This window comes from Gavia stellata, chromosome 14, assembly GCF_030936135.1.
Source record: "Gavia stellata isolate bGavSte3 chromosome 14, bGavSte3.hap2, whole genome shotgun sequence".
NCBI lineage: Eukaryota > Metazoa > Chordata > Aves > Gaviiformes > Gaviidae > Gavia > Gavia stellata.
The window spans coordinates 22,040,754-22,062,510 of NC_082607.1; the positions used below are offsets into that span (position 1 = coordinate 22,040,754).

The 21,757-nt window shown below is 42.9% G+C and overlaps 1 protein-coding gene across 1 annotated transcript; it reads left to right on the forward strand.

Annotated features, from left to right (window-relative positions):
- Positions 1-3,060: 3,060 nt before the first annotated feature.
- Positions 3,061-21,018, forward strand: LOC104264556 (ligand of Numb protein X 2). Its single transcript, XM_009821682.2, has 9 exons — positions 3,061-3,499; positions 6,134-6,360; positions 7,793-7,989; positions 9,277-9,645; positions 12,011-12,196; positions 13,295-13,469; positions 13,645-13,855; positions 18,679-18,837; positions 20,114-21,018. Exons 1-9 carry the CDS (start codon positions 3,099-3,101, stop codon positions 20,247-20,249), a joined length of 2,061 nt encoding a protein of 686 aa, XP_009819984.2. The 5' UTR covers positions 3,061-3,098; the 3' UTR covers positions 20,250-21,018.
- The last annotated feature ends 739 nt before the right edge of the window (positions 21,019-21,757 follow it).

Here is a 21,757-nt window from a genome sequence, read left to right on the forward strand (position 1 = left end):
TACTTTTAGAACAGCAGAATCATTAGAGCAGCAGCTTTAGTATTTTCATGTAGTCAATAAGTAATAACTTTGGGACCAAGCCAGGTCCTTATTTTATGATTCCCTCATATTATGTGCATTGTGTGTAAGCTAAAACACGTGTGAGGCCTAGGGAGAGATCCCAGTACCAGATAGGCAGGAGCAGGGAACATGCCACTCAAGGTGGCATTGTTGGAAGGAAACTGGAGAGGGGAAATAGTATAACAAAAAGAGCAACACAAGAATGAAGGGGGTTGTTGGGGTTGGTCTGACCTTCAGAGGTTAGAACGAGTAACTGAAATTTGATGGAAACTGCAAAAGATTGAGTATATATCAAACTTCACCTCCAAAGCTAGAATCCTAGGGACTCTAGACGGACCCTCTTGAAACTGGTCTATTTAAGCTGAGGGGAACTGTGCCTGTTATGTTGAAACAGTGCATTTTCTAGACACTTAAAATCTGTCTTGTTGCGCTGAAGTAGTCATCTTTGCTGAATAAGATGTTAGCAATTTTCCTCTTGCAGAACATCTGCTTTCTGACTGAATCACCAAAAAAGCGGCAGGCTTGTTTGAGCCTGCTGTCCTCCCCGTGCTGCTCACTAACTCCTGCCTTGCCGAAGGGTGTGGGCTGGGTTTCATCACGGAGGTGTCAGGCTTAGGTTCCCTGGTGTCTGCAGGAGTGTCCTCCTTATTGAAAGGACAGTGGTGTAAAAGTAAAATTTACTTTGGCACTTTTGAATGAAATCTTCACACCTTGTTTTTGAGGATCTAGAATTGAGACAGTAGAACAGCTTAGAGTTACAGGGAAGAAAAAAGCAGTAAGATTGTGGTGATATGTTTATCTTCCACGAGTTTTGAAATGACTCATAAATGGGATTCATCTTGTATAACCTTTAAACACAGAGAGTAGAGAATGAATTTGGTAAATAATCTGAAAAACCCCCATATAAAGGTGGTTTATCAGCAAAATTACCATGGGGTTTGTTTTCACTGAGAAAGTAGATTTGTTTAATCACCTGCCAAAGCTTTATGCAAATACTACAACCCGAAGCACAAGTATTTCTTATTGGTAGATGTTTGCTTTGGAAGCTTGGTGTTTCATTAACTGCTGATGCTGAGCTGATTGATTAGAATTGGTGGGTGACGTTAAGTGATTGTCTGATGTTAAAATGTTTCCTTTTCACTTGTAAGATAACTTAAGATTAAACGAAGACTTTTTACAAGGCAAACAGTAGGGATGCCTGTTTCAGATGGAGGTAAGTACCAAAGAACCGGTATTTCTAAGAGAGTAGGGCATGGATACATCTGCTTTGTTTTCCTTGTGTGCTGTCTGTGAACTGTGCTTTCTCTTTTGGGGAGCACTGAGTCAGTCATGCAAGAGTTAAGGAGTAAATGCAAACAGAAGAGATAGGTCTGTACACCCAGCCTAAGTGCTTCCCTCAAGGGGAAGATGCTTTCTGGCACTCCAGCAGCAGGAGGAGAAGCAAACAACTCATGCCCTGTACCCACCTGGAACCGTGACAGTAACGTTTTAATCTTTTGAAGTGAACAAGTTTCTATGGCTAGGTAAAAATTCGCCTGTAAAATGGCTTAATTCTGTTGGTGATACATTATCCTTTTAATTAAATAGCTGACTTACGCTTGACAATTAATTGGAGTGAGGTATGATTTTTATTAGAAACCCATGACTAATTTTTTCTTGCCGTTCTTGCTATCTTATTGTTCTTGCCTACCCTCCTCCAAAGTTGCTGCTGCGTGCCAGCCATGTCCTCCAGGCACTGGTACAGACCAGTGTTCGCTCTTGCTTAGACTTTTACCTGTTCCAGATAAAGCAATTGTTTTCAGATATTTTCCATGTTGTCTTTCAGAAATTTTCCATTTCATCACAGTTCTGCAATTTTTTTGTTTTAAGACTCTGGGATTTTTTACATAAACTTTAAAAAAAAAAACAAAAACAAAACCCAAACCCAAAACTCCCTCAAAAAACTTACAACAACAAAACCCCCCACTGTATAATACAGAGTGTTATCTCTATCTAGTACCACATTTCCTACTTCATTAAAATAACTGCCAGGTTAAAAAAAAATCCTTCCTGCAGTAGTCTCTGTGCCTGTAGAGTAATCTGCTAGCAAACTCAGGTGAATTTTATATTTAATTACAATAGGCAATGTTCAAAATGGATGTGACTGGAGACATCTCTATTAAAATCAGTAGAGCAGCAGCTATAAAGAACTCGGTTTGCCCCTTGTCTTATTCTCCTTAACAGTAAGAAGCTGAAGCTCAAGCCTTTGTGTAGCGTTACAATAAATTGATGTGGACAATTCTTTACATTTTTTCCACTTAGAAAGCTTTAGTCTTTTTAGAGGAAATTTGTTTCCATGGTTGAACTTAGGCATGGATGAGTGGGGAACAATGCATTGTTTGTTAAAATGAACTTTTTTGAAGGGAGTGGGCTTAAAAGGAAGGAAACGTGGGTTAGATTTAAGTTTCTTTTGAAATTTCTTCCTCTTCTTTTTTCTCGTGCCCCCTCAAAACACAAAACAAAAATCCAAACAACTAGAAGTCCCCAAACTGATGTTTCACCATACATATCTTTAAAATATTCAATATAATCTGGAAAGCCAGGGAGAAAAATTGCCAGTTTAAAAATCACTATCTTGGTTATCCTTTCTTTCCCTTCCCTTCCCTCTCTCCCTCAAGAACATGCAGCTTTTGTCTCAGCTTTTCTAGTTCATATGTTTGGCAGGGTTTTATCTAGTCTGTGTCACTGCTGTGTGTAAAGTAATTTAAGCTTCAATTTATTCATGTGCTTAAATGTTTTGCTGAATGAGGTCCTTGCATTCTCTGATCCCTGGGTTCATCATTCACAGGGTTGCTGTGGTAGGAAGAATGCTAAGGGGGGTAGGTGGGGGTGAAGATACTGGGGGGAACTTAAGGCAGGAATACAATTTAATTTTTAATTGGCTAGATCTAGAGTGGACAGTTAGCTGGAAATCTCTCTTTGTCTCCCTTTCATTAGAGGTCCTCTGTCAGACAGCTACTACGTGACAAGTTTCCTTGCTGCTGGGCCAAGAGTACCTGATGCTGGCTGTCATGGCTGATCCCGTAGCAGAGGAACACGCGTCCCCAGTTAGTGAACTCTGCTGCGAATGTGGTCAGTTCCACCTCTTGCTGGACAATCATCTCTACAACTTCCAGGATGAAGTGGACGATGAACTCATCTGCCATATCTGCCTTCAGCCTCTGCTCCAACCTATGGACACCCCCTGTGGACATACATACTGTTTCAAGTGCCTTGAAAACTTCATGCAGGAGTATAACTTTTGTCCTATGGATCGGAAAAAGCTCTCTTTCCAGCAGTGCCACAAGTCCAGCCTTCTAGTACGAAACCTGTTGGATAAGCTGATTGTCTTCTGTCCTTTCAAGGCAGAGTGTCAGCAGACAATGCAGCGATGTGAACTAGAAGCTCATCTGCAGAACAGGTGCATTCCCATTTACATTATATTATTGCTCCTTGTATAATGCCATCTGTCTGTTGTGCTTCTGACCAGAAAGATCCATTCTCAGAACAGTTCTTAAACTGGGGCAAGGTGGGACACCAGAGATGGCAGAGGGTGAGGCCAGAGAGGTGGGTGGGTGAAGACAGCGTAATTGTGCGTGTGTGTGTTAGGGAGGCCAGCTCCCATGTGCCACAGAGGCGAAGGGTGAGGTGCTTGCCTGCTTGCATGCAAGTTGTCCGCAGACACAAAACCTATCAAATGTATATAAAATTGTGTGTCCTGAGCTGGGGCACCTGACTCTGAAAATTATTATAAACATGCTTATTCTTGTTTCACTTGCACAGAGAAGAAAGACAGGCACAAAGTCAACACTCTGGAAGCAAGGGATCATGCAGTGTTGCCAGTTTAATTGGTCCAATTAAGATGTGCAATACATAAGTCTTTGATCCAAATAATGTAAGTCCCTCCAAGCTGCACATTATGCAGTTGCTGAATCACCTACTTATAATTCCATTATCTTCTCTCTTTCTTTTGCTGAGAAAGAGAAGCAAATGAAAAATAGGTGGGTTTTTTTTCTCCCCCCCCCCCCCCCTTGTGCAGAGGAATGGAGACTTCTTTCTTGTGCTTTTCAGCAGAGATGTGTTTTGGTGCTTCCACTGCTGTTTGAGCTGGTGGCAGGCAGAATATTGTAGCTTTAAAAGAAGTGCAGGTGACAAAGAGCTCTTGCCATGGTGCTTGAAGAACACTTGTTCCTACCTAGTTAATGATTGCAGGAAAGGGAGCTAAGTACAAGCCCTACTACAGGCAGAAGCAGACCTTCATTGGCAGTGTGTGTTTTGTCAGTGGGCAATGAGAGATGCAACAGGCTTGTTTCCCTTCAGCTATGTTGTAGGATTTTGTGGCAATGAGACAAAAAATAGGTCAGCCAGTGTGCACGGAGCAGTTACGCTTAGGACACCTTTGCAGTTCCAGCCAAGGAAGTATCCTTGCGGTTCTTGTTCGTCTTCAGTACCCACGAGCTGAGAGCTTGTGTTAGAGCCAGGGGAAGTGACGGAAGATGCTCGTGTGGCCCTTTCCCTCTATCTGTGAAAGCTTATAATCTCCTTTTTCTTGAACTAACTCTTTGTACTGCTTGCTTGTTATCAGGCAGGGCTGAATGCTTCGACTACGGGGACAGGGCTGCCCAGCTGTGCAGCTGTCATACAGCTGGGGCCACGGCCCATACCAGGGCTGGGCCTTCCTCTCTGCTCTGTAAATCTACCCTGGTATCAGTAAATTTCTGTCACTTGTTAATCGCTTTGGCACAGGAGTTAACACAGAAGAGGGAGGCACCCTTAAATGTTTACATTAGAGACCTGTCTGGAAACTGTATCATTCTCTCATACATTTCATAGTTGTATATTCCTTGGGGATGGGGTATTGTAAAAATCAAGGCTATTTCACCTGGGCTGTGAGCATAGTTAGACTGAAAAATGAAAAAGAAAATGAGAAGAAAAATTACACTGGGATTTGTGTGCTCCTGTTTTTGTTTTAACAGAGATTAACTGATAGCAGGAGACTTGAGGAAGTAAGAAGCATCTAGCAGCTTGTTTTTCTGAGGGATTTCCCTGCCCTTTGCAAAATGAATTTGTTTCTCAACCTATTAAAAGGGACATGTGCACAAGTGGATCAATCAGGTTCTGTCTTTAAGTTTCAGGGTTATCATACTGCTTAGAGAATAAATAACTAGGAATAAAGCAGAGGAAGTAATACCGGGATGAGACTTGTTTAGCCGGAATGTAAATAGTAGAGTTTAATTTGAAAAGTGACTCTGGTAAACACCCAATACTACTCATGTCTCTGAAAGTGATGCTTTTGCATTCATCACCGTCCTCGCCTGCTGCCTTTTTTATAAGTACTCTTGATAAAAGAGCTTGTTTTTCCTCGCTCATTTTTGCTGAGATATGCAGCTACACCACAGCCAGCCTACAGAGCGCATTTTGTTGAATGTAGAATTACTTCTTGAACCTCCATGTGGGGAGCAGTCAGTGGGATTATAAACTCTTCTAAATTGCTCCCATTCAAGTAGAGCTATCACCTGCATGGACTGGAGGTGGAGTGCTGTCTGAGGGTCAGGTCTCATTCAGCAAGAGAATAAGCAAGCCTCACTTGCTGCTCTTGCATGTTACTGGTTAAAAACAAAGCTTAATTCAAGGCTGAGCTTGAAACTTGAGCCGCTTCCTTTGCATAAAGATACAGTTCATAGTCATCTCTAAAAGGTCAGAGCTAAGTATTTGCTTATATTTTTAAAAGGTATTGTTTTCTTCACCGAGTGTTTGCCAGGTAACTATTTAGCAAGGGAGACTCCCGTTCCTATTACATTCTTGTTTTGGAAATAATTTGCTTAATAATTTTGAAAAGTAATAAAATAACAAGCCTGCTCTTAAGCTGATACTAGTACAAGTAGAAGCTGAAGGTCAAATGAGAATAAATTTTAGCACCTGTGATACAAGCTTTGCAGCTGATGAGATCTTGAACATGCTTCTTCACATACCTTTGTCAGTCAGAGTTTGCATGTGGTGGGTTAACTATGCAGGCAGAGACGAGCCACTTACAGTCACTGACAAATCTCTCTAGGTGTCCTGGTTTCAAGAAATACAAATCTGAACTACAGCGGAAAAAGAATCCCATTTCCAAAGGGAAGGAAGATCCTCCTACCAAGGTGGAGACAAACACTCCCAAGGATCCAGAGGTGCCAAGTGGAGGATCGTCACTTGTGGCAGAAAGCTCTGCAGCTGCTGTGGTATCGCTAGGGACTGCAGAGCCTGGACTGGTTAATCCAGCTTTTGAGGAGACTGAAGAAGGTGAGAGTTTGATACAGAAATGTAATTATTGTAATTACCTTTTATAATATAAAAATGAGGTAATTATCTCAGTTCAATTTTTAAAGTGTCCCCAACATTCTTAGATATCCTCAATGCTATTCAGCCATTAGTAGCCATCAGAGTAATCTCTTCCCTCTGCTTGTCCTTGAGCAGAAGGGTGCTGCATTCATGTGTATCAGGTGTGGCAGGATCTGCTCACAAGCATAAAACTGTCTCTGCAAAACAATTTGGAGAATCTCTGTTAGACTGCAGTGAATATTTGCAGTATTCTTTGCAGAAACAAAGGCAGTCCCTGTCAATGAGAACATGCAGCACTTAAAGTACTTGCAGAAGCCAAATAATTAGTAATTAGGAAATGTTCCAGCTTCTTCTTAATCTTGTTAAGAAAGTTAAATATACAGTTGGTTTCCTGGAGTGGTCAGTACCTCCTCAATGGTGTGCAGCAAGTGTGTTTTTGTAGCATAACTTAGGTTTTGGATTAATAGTCAGTTATGAAACCCTTGCAGATAAAAGTAACCATCTCCACTTCAGTACAGAACAGCTTGTCTTGATCCCTGTTAGAAGGCAGCAGCAATGAAATCTTGGTGCTTTGTTTCAAAGTTAGGCTCAGTTTCCAAGGGTGCAGGCGCTGGAGCTGGCAACTGCTGTGCCCGTGCCAGAATTAACACACAGGTCAGTTTAATTCTCTGTTGGCTTTTTCCCTGAAGTACACTTGGGGCAGGTTTTGCATCTCTTATGTGACAACTGCAGTTCACCCTGACAGGCAGTGCGCTTGGCTTCATTAGAGTGTTGGGCCTGCCTAAATGTTGCAGTGCTGGTAGATTTAATATGACCTGCTAACAACAACTTTCATCTTCAAAGTGTCTGAGGAGCATTGCTTAGTCTTCAGTATGCTGTAAATAGGTAAACATTACTCCTGTGTTACAAGGGGGATGGGAAAAGAGGAGGAAAGGAAATTAGAGGAGGGAAGTTGCAGTGAGCTGCCTGTGGTAAAGTCACCGCAATGGCAGACCGGTAATTACAGCTCAGTAGTCCTCTTTTCTAATGGGCATCCTGGAAATTGGCATTTTTTACATGTGCACTTCTGGTAGGCCAGCTGTCACAATAGAAAAATAGATCTCTAAATGGTAAGTGAAACATACTGAATGCCCTTTAATAAAACTCAAGAAATAATAATGAAAGAATTTAAATTTGCCATAAGCTAGGAGAAGGTGGGAAACATTCTGGAGAAACTGTAAAGAAACAGGGGCTTTTGAAGTTTTTAATGTGACCTATTGTTCCCTCTCCTGATAACTGCTTTCCCTCCAGATGCTACTTTGGACACAACCTGCCAGTGTTAAAAATCTTGTGGTGCTATATGAAGGAAAATTCTATTTATGTGTTGTTTTTTCTCTTCAATTTCCACCATCAGACCTTCCTCAGAGAACTAGTCTTGTGGCTGAAACGACCACAATTGAAATTCACCGAGAAGACCCAGAGGAAGAGCTGGGGATGAGGATAGTTGGGGGTAAAGACACCCCACTAGGCAACATAGTTGTTCAGGAAGTCTTGCGGGATTCTGTCATTGCTGCAGATGGAAGAATAGCACCTGGGGACCATATTCTTGAGGTATGTAAAACCCCACTGTTAGTCCCATTGCTTCTCTTGACTTGATATGAGGACTGGGGGAGGAGAGTTGCCTAGAAAAACTGGGAGATCTCTACAGCTGAGAGTTTAAAAGCATTGATCAGACTTGTGTGTTAGTAGCATTGTGTGTCTGCTGGGGCTTAGAAGCAGACTTTTGAGGTTCCTTCCAGTCATACTCATATTTACCTTGCATATTGGATAGCTTTTTGAAATTTAGACCATTTTGGGTAAATTAAAAAGACTTCTGTCTGATAAATTTCACCCAGTAGCACCAATTCTCTCCAAAGGACTGTGCTCTAGTTAGAAGAGCAAGCAATTATAAGACTTCCAATGTTGCTTAAGCTGCGCATTCTCAATGGGCAGGTCCGAAGTTTAAGACCTTACGACTTGAAGTAAGCATCAGATATGTAACGTGAGTAATAAGGAGCACCAACCTCATACCGTGCTGACCCACGGCCAGATTTAGTTTCCAGATTAATCACACTGTATGGCAGTGGGCTAATTGAGGCGACAGAAGCTTGTATGCAGCAGCAAAGCCTACATGCACCGAGCACTGTTAGCACCTCCCGGCTATGGCTGCCCAATTGTTTGACAAGCCATAAAGACCTTATTATCCTGTTGGATTGTGGACTGCAGTACAGACCGGCAGCCCCGCATGTGCAAGTGGCTGATACAATCTCTGAGTTGGTTTCTTAGATAGACCAATAGAGTAACTTCTGTTTTATCCAGTTGAACTGTACATGTCTCAGTCTTGACTGGGCTGTAAACAGGGCATGTCCCCACACTTAGTAGCCCTATTAACATCCTAAAAGAAGACTGCACAGAGTCTTATGTGACAACAGACAAAGCGAAAAGCAGCTTCTTGGAGTTACCTTGGTAAAAGCATGATGAGACTGATGATTCCAGAAGCTTGTAGACTATGGACCACTCTTCAACTTAAAAGTGAGGATGGCTAGTCTCCAATTCGAGTCTTCTCCTCCAAGGATGTAATGATTTAATATCTTGCAGTTTCAGATCTGTTAGTTATGTGAGTTGTCCTGTCTTGTCCCTGTCCTCAGCTATTCACCATCAGTTATGGTCTCATTTAATCTTCTGCATTCTTTTTTAGAAAACTCTGCTCTCTAATGTGCATCAGAAGCAACTGCCTCAGTCATGGCATTGCACAGGGAGTTGCACATCCTGCTTCCAACTTTGTGATGTTCCGCACTGTGGACAGTGCTTAAATTATGCAGGTTCTGATTAGTGACTCTGGTTTGTTTGTCTTTCTAGGTGAATGGCGTCAACATCAGCAGTGTGACTCACTGCCAAGCTGTCTCCTTCCTGCGCCACCCAGGTCCTGTTCTCCACCTCATGGTCCTGCAGGAGAAGGGCTTTTCCAATAAGACTGCACAGCAGGATTCCACTTCTGTTACAAATCGGGAAGTGATCCATGTAACCTTGATAAAGAGAGACCGATCTGAACCCTTGGGAATCAAACTGATCAGGAAGACAGATGAGGCAGGGATTTTTATTCTAGATCTGTTGGAGGGAGGTTTGGCAGCCAAAAATGGAAAGCTGAGTCGGAATGACAGAGTCCTGTCAATAAATGGCCAGGATTTGAGGCAAGGAACACCTGAGGCTGCTGCACAGATAATCCAGGTAATTTATGACATGGTGAGGTTGTATGGCTAATGATTCTGCAGCTGTCTGCGTTGATGGCAGGGCTCCTGTTCTGACCCAAGGGCTGACAGAACACGCTAGAGCAAACTGCATTCCCTAAAATATCTCTTTGGGAAAGTGACTTCCCCACGGATGTGTGGGAAGCACTGCTCCCAAATGAAGATAAACATGAAGAGTGGGAATCCATTGTGAGTCATCTCTGACAAGTCTGAAGCGAGGCAGTTGCTCATGGCACTCTAGTTCAGCTAAGGCAATTGGATCTCCTTCGTGGTGTGGTGTTTGGAGCCTTTATTGCAGAGTGAATATTCATATGCACTGTGTAGATGCATGCAGCAGAGACAAGGAGAGATTATGACAGCCTCTCGTGCTTCAGACAGTCAAACTGAAGGTGTTTGTTGGGAGATGTGATAGGCTGGCAGTACAGAACCAGAGCCCTTCTGACTGATTTGAAGCCCTCTCTCCCCATTTTACCTGTATTTGGGAAATGGTGCCTGAGGCACCTCCGGCTAAAAACATTCTAAAATACTAAATGGGTAGAAGAGAGGTGGTCTTTCCCTGCGTAATAGGAATGCGCTCCTGTTGCAGCATGCCAAATGTTTTGGTGAAAGAAGAGGGCAAGGAATTCTGGTTAAGGATTAAGGATTGCTACGTGTGCAGCAGATATCATGTAGATCAGTTTAAATTCTTTATCTCCCCAGGGGATAACCTCCAGTTTCTGTTTTTATCTGAAGATCCTGACACAATACATCTCATCACATACTGTTTATATCCCGGAAAGGATCTGAGGTCAGCAGTGAGGGAGAGCCAGTTCTCTTCCTGGTGATCAGCAGAGGAGTGCAGTGGCATGGGAGAAAAGAAGGGAAAGAGCAGAGTTCCAGTACTGAGATCCTTTTTTATGTTATACATGTGATTCCATTCTATGGTCTCTTAGAATTTTGTTTGCATCCCACAAGTGCTGCTGTATTCCTGTTGTAATGTGCAAACGTAACTCCCATGTGAGGAACTCTTTCTTGATCCCACTGAAATCAGTAACCAAAGTCTCAGAACTGGCTTCATTAGGTTTGGGTATTGAATTCCATTTGAAGTGACATTTATGTAAAACTGTGATGGTCTTCCAAATATTATCTGTTCTTCTGAGGGCTAATTCAAATTCTTGGTTAAAGGTAATTTTAATTTTGATTGCTAATCATTTGCAGAAAAGAGTCCTTCTACCTGTATTGCAAAGTACCATTTATAGCTATATATATATATATGCACAGCCATACGTACTGTATGTAGTCTGGTACTCCCGCTTGAAGGGGAGGGCAAATTCCCATCTTAGGATGTGATGTTTACAATATATTTTATGAAGACATGGATATGTGCCAGCTTGTCTGGAAAAGAAAATTTGCTCTGTCTGAAGTGACTTTGGAGACAAGAGGCTTTTAAATTCTGTTTCAGAAAACAAAACTCTCCTGTACTAATTTAAAAAGGAAAAAAAAACCAACCCCAAAACAGTTGCTGCAGTCCCTCTTCTGAGGCCAGGGAATTCACTGCTGCCAGGGTGCTGTGGCACCAGGGAAACAGGGTCCTGTGTCAAGAAGTGAGAGTGGCAACTGTACTTCTCTCATCCATTGCAGGAAATGCCCCAAGTAAGCACATACGCCTTACCCCAATGGAGTCCTTCACAATAAGGTTTTGTCAAATTATCTGAAAGAACAAACCAAATTAGAAGAGCAGTAACAATAGTGAATACTTTCCCTGTAGTTCTGCCAAGGCCAGACATACAGCTGGTTAAGTGTTTAATTGGCAGCAATCTTAGACAAAAGGTCATGCCTTCAGGTACTCTGGGGAAAAAAAAATGGGTGGGAGATGTTGAACAATAGACGTGGTACATAAGCTGGGAGGGAAAGAGCTTTAACAAGTTTCTTTACAATAAAAGAAAAAGCATCCAGTACTTGTATCATGGTCTTCCATCGTGTGGATCAGTCATCGTTCTCGCTCGGTTCATTTTGTATCACAACACAATATGCTATTTTGGTTATTCATACTGAAGTGGAGGAATTAATCATCCCTTTCCACTTTCTCTCGTTTGGCATTTGTGGGGGAGGGAGGCATGAGTGAAGCCTGCCTCTACTCCTGTTCCTTCCGACTAACATTTGCTAATTTCTTTTTTCTTTTCACCATAGGATTCTGTGGCTCTTCAAGAAAAACATTGCATCACATTGCATAGCCCTGTTTCAGACCCTTTGTAGAAACCGATGCCAACCCTTCTCTCTCCCCAAGAAAATGACAGGGGCCGTCCCTAATTTCTAATTTATTTTTCTATGTATTTTATTTACATTCTCTTTGTTTCTCCTGGCAGACCACTGAATCAAGAGTGAACTTTGTCGTCTTGAGGCAGCCGGGCGTCCAGATGTCGGACCCGGTAGAAGATGGCAGCACATCAAATAGCAGCAGCAGCAGCAGCAGTAGCAATGGAGGAAGCCCAGTGCACCATCGGAGACGACTAGACCAGAATCACTATAGACGAAAATCTACCTATCAGAAGGTAAGTTTTATAAATAATGGTGAAAGCGCTGGTTATTCTTGGTCTAGCAGATCTATTATGTTTGCTCTGTGATGGTGATTTATCATGTAAGACTGATCAGTAGCTCCATTTCTTCTTGAGCTATTGAAAAGCAGCAGGTTTCTGGCTTTTGGTACTGAGAACTGTACATTTGCCATCTACTGGGAAACACAGTTTTTAGGAAAAAACATGTCAAAATTTCTTCAAATGTCTCTAATGTTGATACAGAACCAGTGTTTAATCCTTTCTTGTCTGGAAAGGGCAATGGGAAATTCACCATCTGAGAGACGCTTGGGACTTGCTTCTCGACAATCCATCAAGCACAACACGTTCAGGGTATTGCACGATGACACTAAGTTGTGCTTCTGGTTTGGAGCTAGAAGGCTTTATGGTACAGAAGTAGAAACTATACAAATTACACTGTGGTGCTCCTGTGAATTCAGTGTTGCGTCTGCCATTTGTTTGCATATTATAAGAAACAGTTTGAGCAAGAGAAGAATCGCCAGTCTGTTGTACCAAGAGAGATTTGCTCCATGTTTAGAACTTCCATTTGAGAGAGAAAACTTGCTACAACTGCTTAGACTTTTGTGTTTAAATGTCTCTGGAGTTTAGTAAGTAGCTGTCATAAATGGCTGGAGTGTGGTTCCTTGAGTCAAATCCTAGAATATCACTTATATATTGTTTCTACAGCATATGCTATAATGTGTGCTTTCACTGCAACCTAAAGGTTTAGCAGTAGTCCGAAAGAGGTTGATTGCTTGATATGAATGGCCTTGAAACGAGTTCATAGCTTGTTCCTCACTGCAAAATTGTTCTCCTCAGAGTGAACATCTGTCTACAGCAAATGAATGTGGCATTGTTAGGAGAGCAGTGCCTCAGTCGTGGTGGTATCACTTTGGAAATACAGGGTAGTATTTTTACCTGGAGCAAGTATATGAGAAGCTGACTTTGCCATCCAGCAACATCGCCGAAATGTCCTGGATTAAAGATACAATATGTTCTGCTATTTTCTTCCAGATCTGGGCTTCTCATGTTAATTGCATTAATGAAGCTGCATTTTGTACTGTCATTCCTTTGTAGGATTTGCCTCAGGGATACATAAGTCATGAAAAGACAGTTGCAATAAAAAAGGAACCAAAGGAATCTTTAGGAATAACAATTGGAGGCGGAAGGGATAACAAAAACAAGCTCCCTATATATGTAACTAGCGTGCAGCCCATTGGATGCCTCTTCAGGGATGGCAGAATCAAGCGAGGTAAGGAGGCTCTCAGACCTTTTATCCTTTAGGAACTGTTTTGTTTTTTTTTTCAGTGGAAGCTGGACTTAGACACTAAAGTGAGGCTGGAAACAGGGTTCCACATAAGACCTTGAGGCAGAAATAGGCTTCATAGCAAAAGGTCTGTAATAATCCTATCTTATTTAATCAACAGGAGATGTACTTTTGAGCATAAATGGCATTGATTTGACTCATCTGAACTACTATGAAGCTGTCTCAGCACTGAAATCTAATGCAGCTTCCCACTCAGTCGTACTCAAAGCCTTGGAAATCCTTTCATTGAACACGGCAGAGCCATCTCTGGACATCAAGGAGCAAGGATTCAGCTGGTCTCCCCTCTGGATCACATGGCTTGGATTGCCTAGGTACGTTTGTTTGGTGACTGTATAGAGATCTGTTCAATCAGAGGGTTGACTTTCACTCAAACGCTAGAAATTAATTGCTTTGTTGGTTGACTTGGGAGCATTACTGGTATTCTCATTTAGCTCTAAGGCAGGGGAAAGCCTTATTTGTCAATGAGATCACAGTATAATGAACGCATAAGAAACTTCCACTGCTTTTTATGGTGTGACCCATTGTTCCCCCACTTCTGTTGGACAGAAACCATATTTCAGAAGTTCCTGAAGATCTTTTTTTCTAAGGGAACTGACACAGAAAATGAGAAGTATAGATTCTGGCATCTGAGGCACTGAGTTGACATATAGTCAACGTAGATGCAGCCTCTGCTAAAATATCATTAACTGAAATCACTCTGCAGCTCTTTCTGGATCACGTAACAGAAGCCAACAGATACCTGTGCTGTTTTATAGTTTCTAACCTGATCATCTCACTTAGGGGCAGGTGTTCTTTCAGTCTGATTCTTTTTGGCTGTTGTAAATGTGTCATCTTTAGCATAAAGCAGAAATTATTCTGAATAGTTAAGTTTTCCTGCTGCAAAGCTTTGGAAGGTAGACTTAGCACAGATTTTAGCAGCAACACGGTAAGTTCCAGATGACAGGGTTGGGGCTTTGAAAGCTTGAATTTCTATCTGCTTCCTGGATAGATGAATCTCTGGTTTGCTCACTTTTGCAGTTTCATCAAAAGACATTCAGCTGTGAAAGATAGTCTGTTGTCGTTCCAGCTGACTGGAGGAGAATCGTGCAGGAGATGCACATGGAACAGTAAAGCCAAACCCTTCTGTGGGAAGCTTGGATTATTTACAGCCTTGTTTCTTGGGGCACCTGAAAAAAGAAATATTAACAAGCCTCTGTTACATTACGCTTGTGTTACTTAGCAGCCTTAAATGCTAAACAAACAGCCCAGGGAAGGTATCTTTTGTGTCTCAAGCGAGTGTAACTTGGCTTGTACTCAGCACCGTCCTACCAGTTTCCTCTGCTCTCCCAGGGAATCAGCCTGTCTGTTCTGTGCAGGCCTAGTATGGACTAGCCTGAGCCGCACCTGGGTAGCCCAAACGTCAGTACAAACCCACAGATGCTGGCTAGTGTTTGTTCCTCATGGGTGCTCCTGCAGTGAAATATAGCAAGGCAAAACCTGGCTGTACTTTCTCCCTTTTTCCTTTTCCAATTTATTTGGACGTCCGGTGGCTTGCAGCTTCACCACACTTTCTGCTACAGGAACCGGAGTCCACTCTTTGCTCATTGGTCACCTGCCTTCATTTCAAGAGTATACTGACATTACCTGCCATTTAATACATCCCTTGAAATTCTTTTGCTGCTGGTAATGTTGGCCCCCCTTCATTTGACTGCTACTGAAGCAAGGAGCAATGCTTTCGGATGCCCTTTCTGCTCTTCAGTCTTCCTTTCTTGCTCTGACCTGAATTCGGGCATCTGAATTTGTCTGCCATTCTTCTGTGGGTGTGAGGGTGGTTAGGAGGCACAAAGCAAGGTTACGTCACTTTAGGATCTGACAAAATCTTCCTTCCTGTTTCCAGTAGTAAAAATGGCTGTAATACTTGTGCTTCCTCACTCATTTTCCCATCCACTCACAGTAAGACCTGGTAGCAACTAGCTGGTCATCCACAGAATGAATGATTTCCCTAAGGCCACTAAGAATCTGCCTTTTTCAGCTACGTATTTATATTTGACGTTGTAGCTGGCACAATCAGGTTATTTTTAATTATTACTTGAGAATAAGTAAACTGAAATGGCACCCTTGTTTGTCGTCTGGAAACATTCAGGGTGCCTCTGCGCTAGCATTTGAGTTTGGCTCAGGAATGTGCTGTTGAAGCGAGAATCCCAGTTGTCCTCACTTGTTGTTTTTAGTTCACGTTGCAGAGAGGTCTTGACCTGCACAAACTGTGTTCCTTTTGAATGGGACTAAACCAGAAGTGCTGCAGAGGAATGCCCACTGCACTCTGGCACAAACAGACCCTGTGTGTACCACACTAACACCAGATTACAGAAAATCCCCTGAAAGGTACCAAAACTAGACCTTGCGTCCGCAACAACAGCTGTCTCGCTCGGATCTGATCCTTTTGGCCTGTCCCGCTGAAGCAGACTTAGCCTCGGTATGCTAAAACATTTTGCAGTACAGTGTGAAAGTTTAAAGCTTATTGCTGATGCCGTGTGTGATTTTGGTTTTGTTCAGCTTTTTTTCCCAGTTACTACTCTGATCCAGCAGAAACATCCTTTCCTCCTTAGAGGAAACCCATGTATTTCTTCCTAGCTTGAAGCCAAACTTTATGCTGAAAGACTGTAGTTGAAATTAGTGCTCGAGGCTAGGGAAGTGTATTCAATCGTTGCAACGCTTGAGCCCACAGTGTTTAATTCCAGCCTTGATTCTTGTATCTGAGGTTTTCTGTTTATGTCAAATACTGCCTGTCATCTCGGCACACTTGGTGATGTGCTGCTTCTGAAACGTGGAGCCCCGGTGGCCCATCCTGTAGAACCTGGGTACTGTTGCAGAAGCGTTTTAAGAGAGAAATGACAGTCCTGGTCCCTTTCTTGGGACCCTGGGTAACAGAGGGAGTAACATGAGCATTTTGGTCACATTCTTCCAAAAGAAAAACACTCTGTGCTCCTAAGGCTACTTTCACACCACACCATTTGGTGTGTAAGCTTGGAGCACCTTCCTCCTCTGACCATGGCCAATGCTGCACACTTCCAATGAAGATACAAACATCCCCATAAGGGGGATGGTGTAGTCATATTTTTCTGTCTAACCTCAGGCAATTAGTATTGGCTGTACTGAACCAGGTGGCTGGTATCTTTCTTGGATTTTTTTGGCTTCTAATATGACTGTGGGTAGCTCTACTGTCCTTGTAAACTTATTCTTTCTCCATTCTTTGCTTTGTTATTAATGGTGATGGTGAGTGTTCCAAGTTAATTGTATGCTACTACTTATTGCTACTGAGTGTTATCATCATCAGTGTATACGTCACAGAAGACAGCACAGGAACTTCACTTGATTTCTTCATAGTATTATGTTAAATCAATATCAGCTACTGATAGTATAAAATATCAGGACACACCCCCCTCCAAACCAGCATTTTAATTCATTGCACACTGAATCCTAAAGATACTAGAAACACCAAGTTTACAGACTGATTTATCTTTTCCCTGTAAAAGCTTTTGACTCTTGAAAACGGTAACTGTGCACAGTGTGGCTTACGGTAACTCCCACGGGGTAGAAAAGCAGTTTTCCTCCTGCCTTCTTCCTTGAGGTTTATCTGAAGCCAGTCTCCATGAAGTCTGAGCTCTTTCTGCAACAACTGTTAGGTGCTCCCTGCCACGGCCCCGCTGGAGCGGCACACTCCATGAACTCTGAAAGGGATGCAGAACTGCAACCTCAGCAGGGTGTTTGTCAGAATAAAACTTGCCCCTTTACTTTCTATAAGTCTAAAATTCTTTTCCCACAGTCATTTTCCATTATAGTAAATTAATGTTTCCCTTCCTAAAAACCCTTTTTCGTATGGAAAACTGATTTCTAGCAAACAGCCTTTACCAGCTCTTGGAGAATGTGTCTAATGTTTTTATTTATGTTCTATGCTGACATAGTGCTTACCACTCTTGCTCTCCGGGCTATTTGTTTGCACTAGCTGCCACATACATTTCTCATAGCTGTGTTTTCACACTTGTGTGCTACCAGTAGAAAAAAAAACGTGGAGGCATCAGTAAGCTAGAGCTGGGTCTTCCAGCGTTTATGTGTGAAGAACTCATACAAAAGTAAATTACAGTTTGAAAGTAGATAATTGGATCTTTCTCCTAGTGAGAAGTTAACTGAGAAAGCTTTTGAAATTTGAAACTCATCTGTAAACTGCTCAAGCGAAGCCCTTGAGGCAAAAACGTTTATTAGGAAAAGTTTAGCTGCTGGAATACCTCAGTGGGGCCATCAGCGGCAGTTTCACACAGTGTAGCTCTGGCAGCACCTCGGTGCCAGAATGTAACCTGACTGTGAGCCAGAGTACACGAGATGCTTGCCTGCGCTCCTGCCACACCTTTTCAGACGCCTTGCAAAGGCTTTGCGTGTCTTTGTGCTACAGACTCAAGGAGCAAGGGCTGTTAGCACTTATGTATCGCGTTCTCCAAGGCAGCCCTAGCATTGCGGCATACCCCAGGCTACTGAGAAGACATACCTCAGTGGCTGGCATTCAAAAACAGCGGAATGTGATCTCTCTTCAAGGAGTCCCCTATCTTACTGTGCACAGCAATCCTGGGTGTAGGTCCTGCAGGAAAGACCTTTCATATTCCGAGTTGGTAGTAGAAGAAAGGCTGCCATACCTCCTATGTTTGCTTTCCATCAGTGATACATAGCTGCTGAATGCCTTCATTGTACTAAGCGTGTACAATACAGATGGAATTTAAAAAAGCTCGATTCTCATTAATTGCACAGGTGTATCTGCTGTTCACCGCTGTTCATTTGTTTTTGTCACTAGTACTGTGGATGTTCATTAGTAGAATTCATGACGTTATTCATGAATCTTTCAGGTCACAAACCCCTTTAAAGAACAGTAGTTTTCTGTTAACTCTTAAACTAGCACTGACAATACTGAGAAAAGATTTCTAAAGGACTGGCATCTTCAGATTTGAGAATTATTCCTGTAACATGCCTTGCAAAGCAGTTCCCTCAAGTCCTTAAAAAAAGAAAATAAATATGAGTCTGTTACATAACTGTGCGTTGCTGGTTAGGCAGTTTTCCTTGAAGCACACTCATGAGCTTTCTCTGTTTTTGACCATGCCTGTCTTCACAGCTACCTGCACTGCTGTCAAGATATTGTCCTTAGTAAAGGTAACCTGGAAAGCTGGGGCTTCAGCATTGTTGGAGGCTTTGAGGAAAGCAAAGGAAACCAGCCATTCTTCATCAAAACCATAGTGCCTGGGACTCCTGCCTTCCGGGACAGGAAACTGAAGTATGTATGAGCCACCCTGCGGGTCTCTAGTGTTTGTGTCAGAAACACCATCAGTACTTATGTCAGCACGCACCATTTTACTGAGGGGCTGTCTTCTACCCTTTTAACTAGCTGAGCTAAAAGTTAACATCTAATTCTTAGACACTCCTTTCTGCAGTTAATACTGTTACAAAAGTTGTAGCAAACTAAGTCCTCTATTAACGAGTGTTTTGGTTTCTCTATAAAGGTGCAACTACAAGGAATTAACAGTTACATTTAAAAGGCTGTAAAGGTTTTAATTACTTAGATAAGAGTAGAAAGGGGATGTTTGAGATGAATCTTGAAGGTTCCAGAGTATAAAATCTCCTGGATTAGGAAGCAACAAAAGCCCTCCTGTGTAGGAAACTTAAAACAAGCTTTGTTGACCTGTTTGTCATTGATCGGAGTGAATAGTGGAGCCAGAGGATGCCGCAGAACTTTCTTGTGGTGTTCTCTCTGGGAACCAACAGAGCTGGCTTCTCAGCAAGCACGGAGCAGGCTGCAAGTGCAGGACTGTAAAAAACAAAAGCGAGGCTGCTGTCCTGCGGGGGACGTAGTTTCGGTGTAGGGAGCTGGGCTTTGCTCTCCTGAAGATGGTGTGAAAGAACAGAGCTGTGTCAGAGCCTTGGTAGGAGGACTGGGGTCAGCTGGGCTCCTGTCCGAGTGCTGGGACAGCAATGCACTTTCCCCGTTAGACACAAGGAAGGTAGCTGGCTGGCTCCAGCGCCTTACCTCACCACTGCTGAATGGTACAACCACTCAGAATCGGAGAGCTTGGTGTGCCATAGGGGTGGGCAGATCAGGCAGGACTCTGAAACCTCTACTGTACTAAGCTACAGCGTGACAGCATGCTTCAGTGTCGTGAGCGCTTCACCTTAGTGATTGCTAGTTAAGTAGCTGTAGGACCGACCTTGGTGATGAGTGTGTTTATCAGCACAAATTTGTTTTCTGTAACTTTTCCCTCTGCTGACTGGCCAGCTGGTCACGCTGCTGGTGACCTTCGCTGCTGTATCACTCAAGTACCAGCAGTGTCCTCCTCTTCCCTTGCCCTCTTTGCCTCAGAAGCAAGCCTCTGACAGCAGCCACTCACCCTGCCGGCATCCATTCCTGGCCCCTAATCTTTCATCTAGTGAAAAAGTTGCTTCAACAAAGAGTTGATGATCTTGGCTCAGGGTGGGCTAGATGACCTTGGGGGTCCTAGGGTGCAGTGTTAACAATAATTGAGTCCTGACAAGCATGTTTCCTCTCTTCTCATTAGGTGCGGAGATGAAATAGTGGCAGTAAATGGAGTGCCAGCAATAGGAATGAGCAACTCGGAACTAATCCCCATGCTGAAGGAGCAAAGGAACAAAGTCACGCTCACTGTAGTGTCCTGGCCAGGAAGTGTCGTGTGAAAGCTCAAACAGAACACACAACAGTTCCAGGTATCAGGTAGCAGCTGGCTATCACACAAAGCTAAACATGTGACAGATAAACCAAGGGAATGCTGAACTCTTGCTACACACTGTATCGCCACAGAAGACTTTTAGCTTCCTTTTTGGAGAAAACATTTCTTTACTGTGCTGAGGTTATCAACAAATCTCATTGTTGGATTCAAAGTAATGGTTAATCCGAACAGTTGTTGTAGCTTCCTGGGCTCATTAAAGCTCTTTAGAATCAGTGTTGCAGAGAAAGCTCTTTTTTCCAGTGTTTCTCTACAAATCGCCTTTGAGATGCTTTCCTCCATTTTAGAGCTCTGCTTTCCATTTAACGTTTTGAACAGGTTAAAACAGGCGTGACTGTCTGTATTAAACTAGCAGGGGAAATCAGTTCTGCTACTGATCTCTGACTGCCATTATTGGACACTGAATCATTTTATAGGTGCTTTTAAAAGCCACTAATAAAACTGTAAGAATGTGGACCCAAGTAGGCAGTTCCTATAGCCCCGTCTTGATATTTTTAGGTTACTGAAACCTAATGAATGTATTGATACATTAAAAACCAAACAATTGTAACTCTCAGCTGACAGCTGAAGGGCTCCTAGGGTAGCACGGTGGAGCTGGGTTGACTTGTACGATGGCCCTAGCACCAGGTAGCTGTTGCGAATCCTGACTTAGGATCCTGCTGACCATGCAGCTTTGTCGCAAATGGGTGATTTAGACTGCTTAAAGAACCACTGTCCAAGGTATCAGCAAAACTGGTTTCATTGAAATATGATGTTGTAAAAGTGCGACTTCAACAAAGTTTGAGGGCAAGGTTCACTCGTACTGCACAAAGGATGTAACAATGATTCACAACTACCAAATCAAAGTTACCATAATCCAAGGTTATGCATGATGTCGGTTGCTTACCAAAGATCTGCAGGCTGAGAGACCTCTCACCGACTTGAGGAGAACCCTTGCGCGGTGTCCCAGCTCAAGGGGAGATCGCCGCCACGCAGCCAGCTGCCTAGCAGGGAGAGCTCAAAGAAGGCTCGCTTAGGCTGTCATACTTATGGGATACAGTGGTTGGCTTGCAGTCAAATTACGTGCGATGGAAAAGGTAGCATGAGGCTCCTTGTACACACAACTTTCTTTGTTCCTTCATACATGAGTTGTGGAAAAGCCACCTGCTATTCATGGGTTAATTGCATGATCAGTGTTCCAAGCTCATATACATTGGTGCTCACTGTGTCACTGTTCCTTGGTGGGTTTTCTCAGAACAGATTGGAACCAGAAAAGTTCTTGGTCTGGTTACGGCTCAGGCCTTTACCCCCTTTGGAGCCTACCTCTAGCTTAGTTATGGAGTCGAGCGCATCTGTCACAGTAGCCAGAGATAAGGAATTTGGTTAATTTTCCATCCCCTTCCTCAGCCTGGTTTCCCTGGTTTTTATGACTTAATAAAATGGCCAGCTTTTCCCACAAAAGGTAGATAATTAAGTAAC

Coding starts and splice junctions, on each gene's coding strand:
- LOC104264556 (XM_009821682.2), top strand. CDS start 3,099: ATGCTGGCTGTCATGGCTGATCCCGTAGCAGAGGAACACGCGTCCCCA. Junction 3,500..6,133: donor GAAGCTCATCTGCAGAACAG/GTGCATTCCCAT, acceptor AAATCTCTCTAG/GTGTCCTGGTTTCAAGAAAT. Junction 13,856..18,678: donor ACATGGCTTGGATTGCCTAG/GTACGTTTGTTT, acceptor CTGTCTTCACAG/CTACCTGCACTGCTGTCAAG.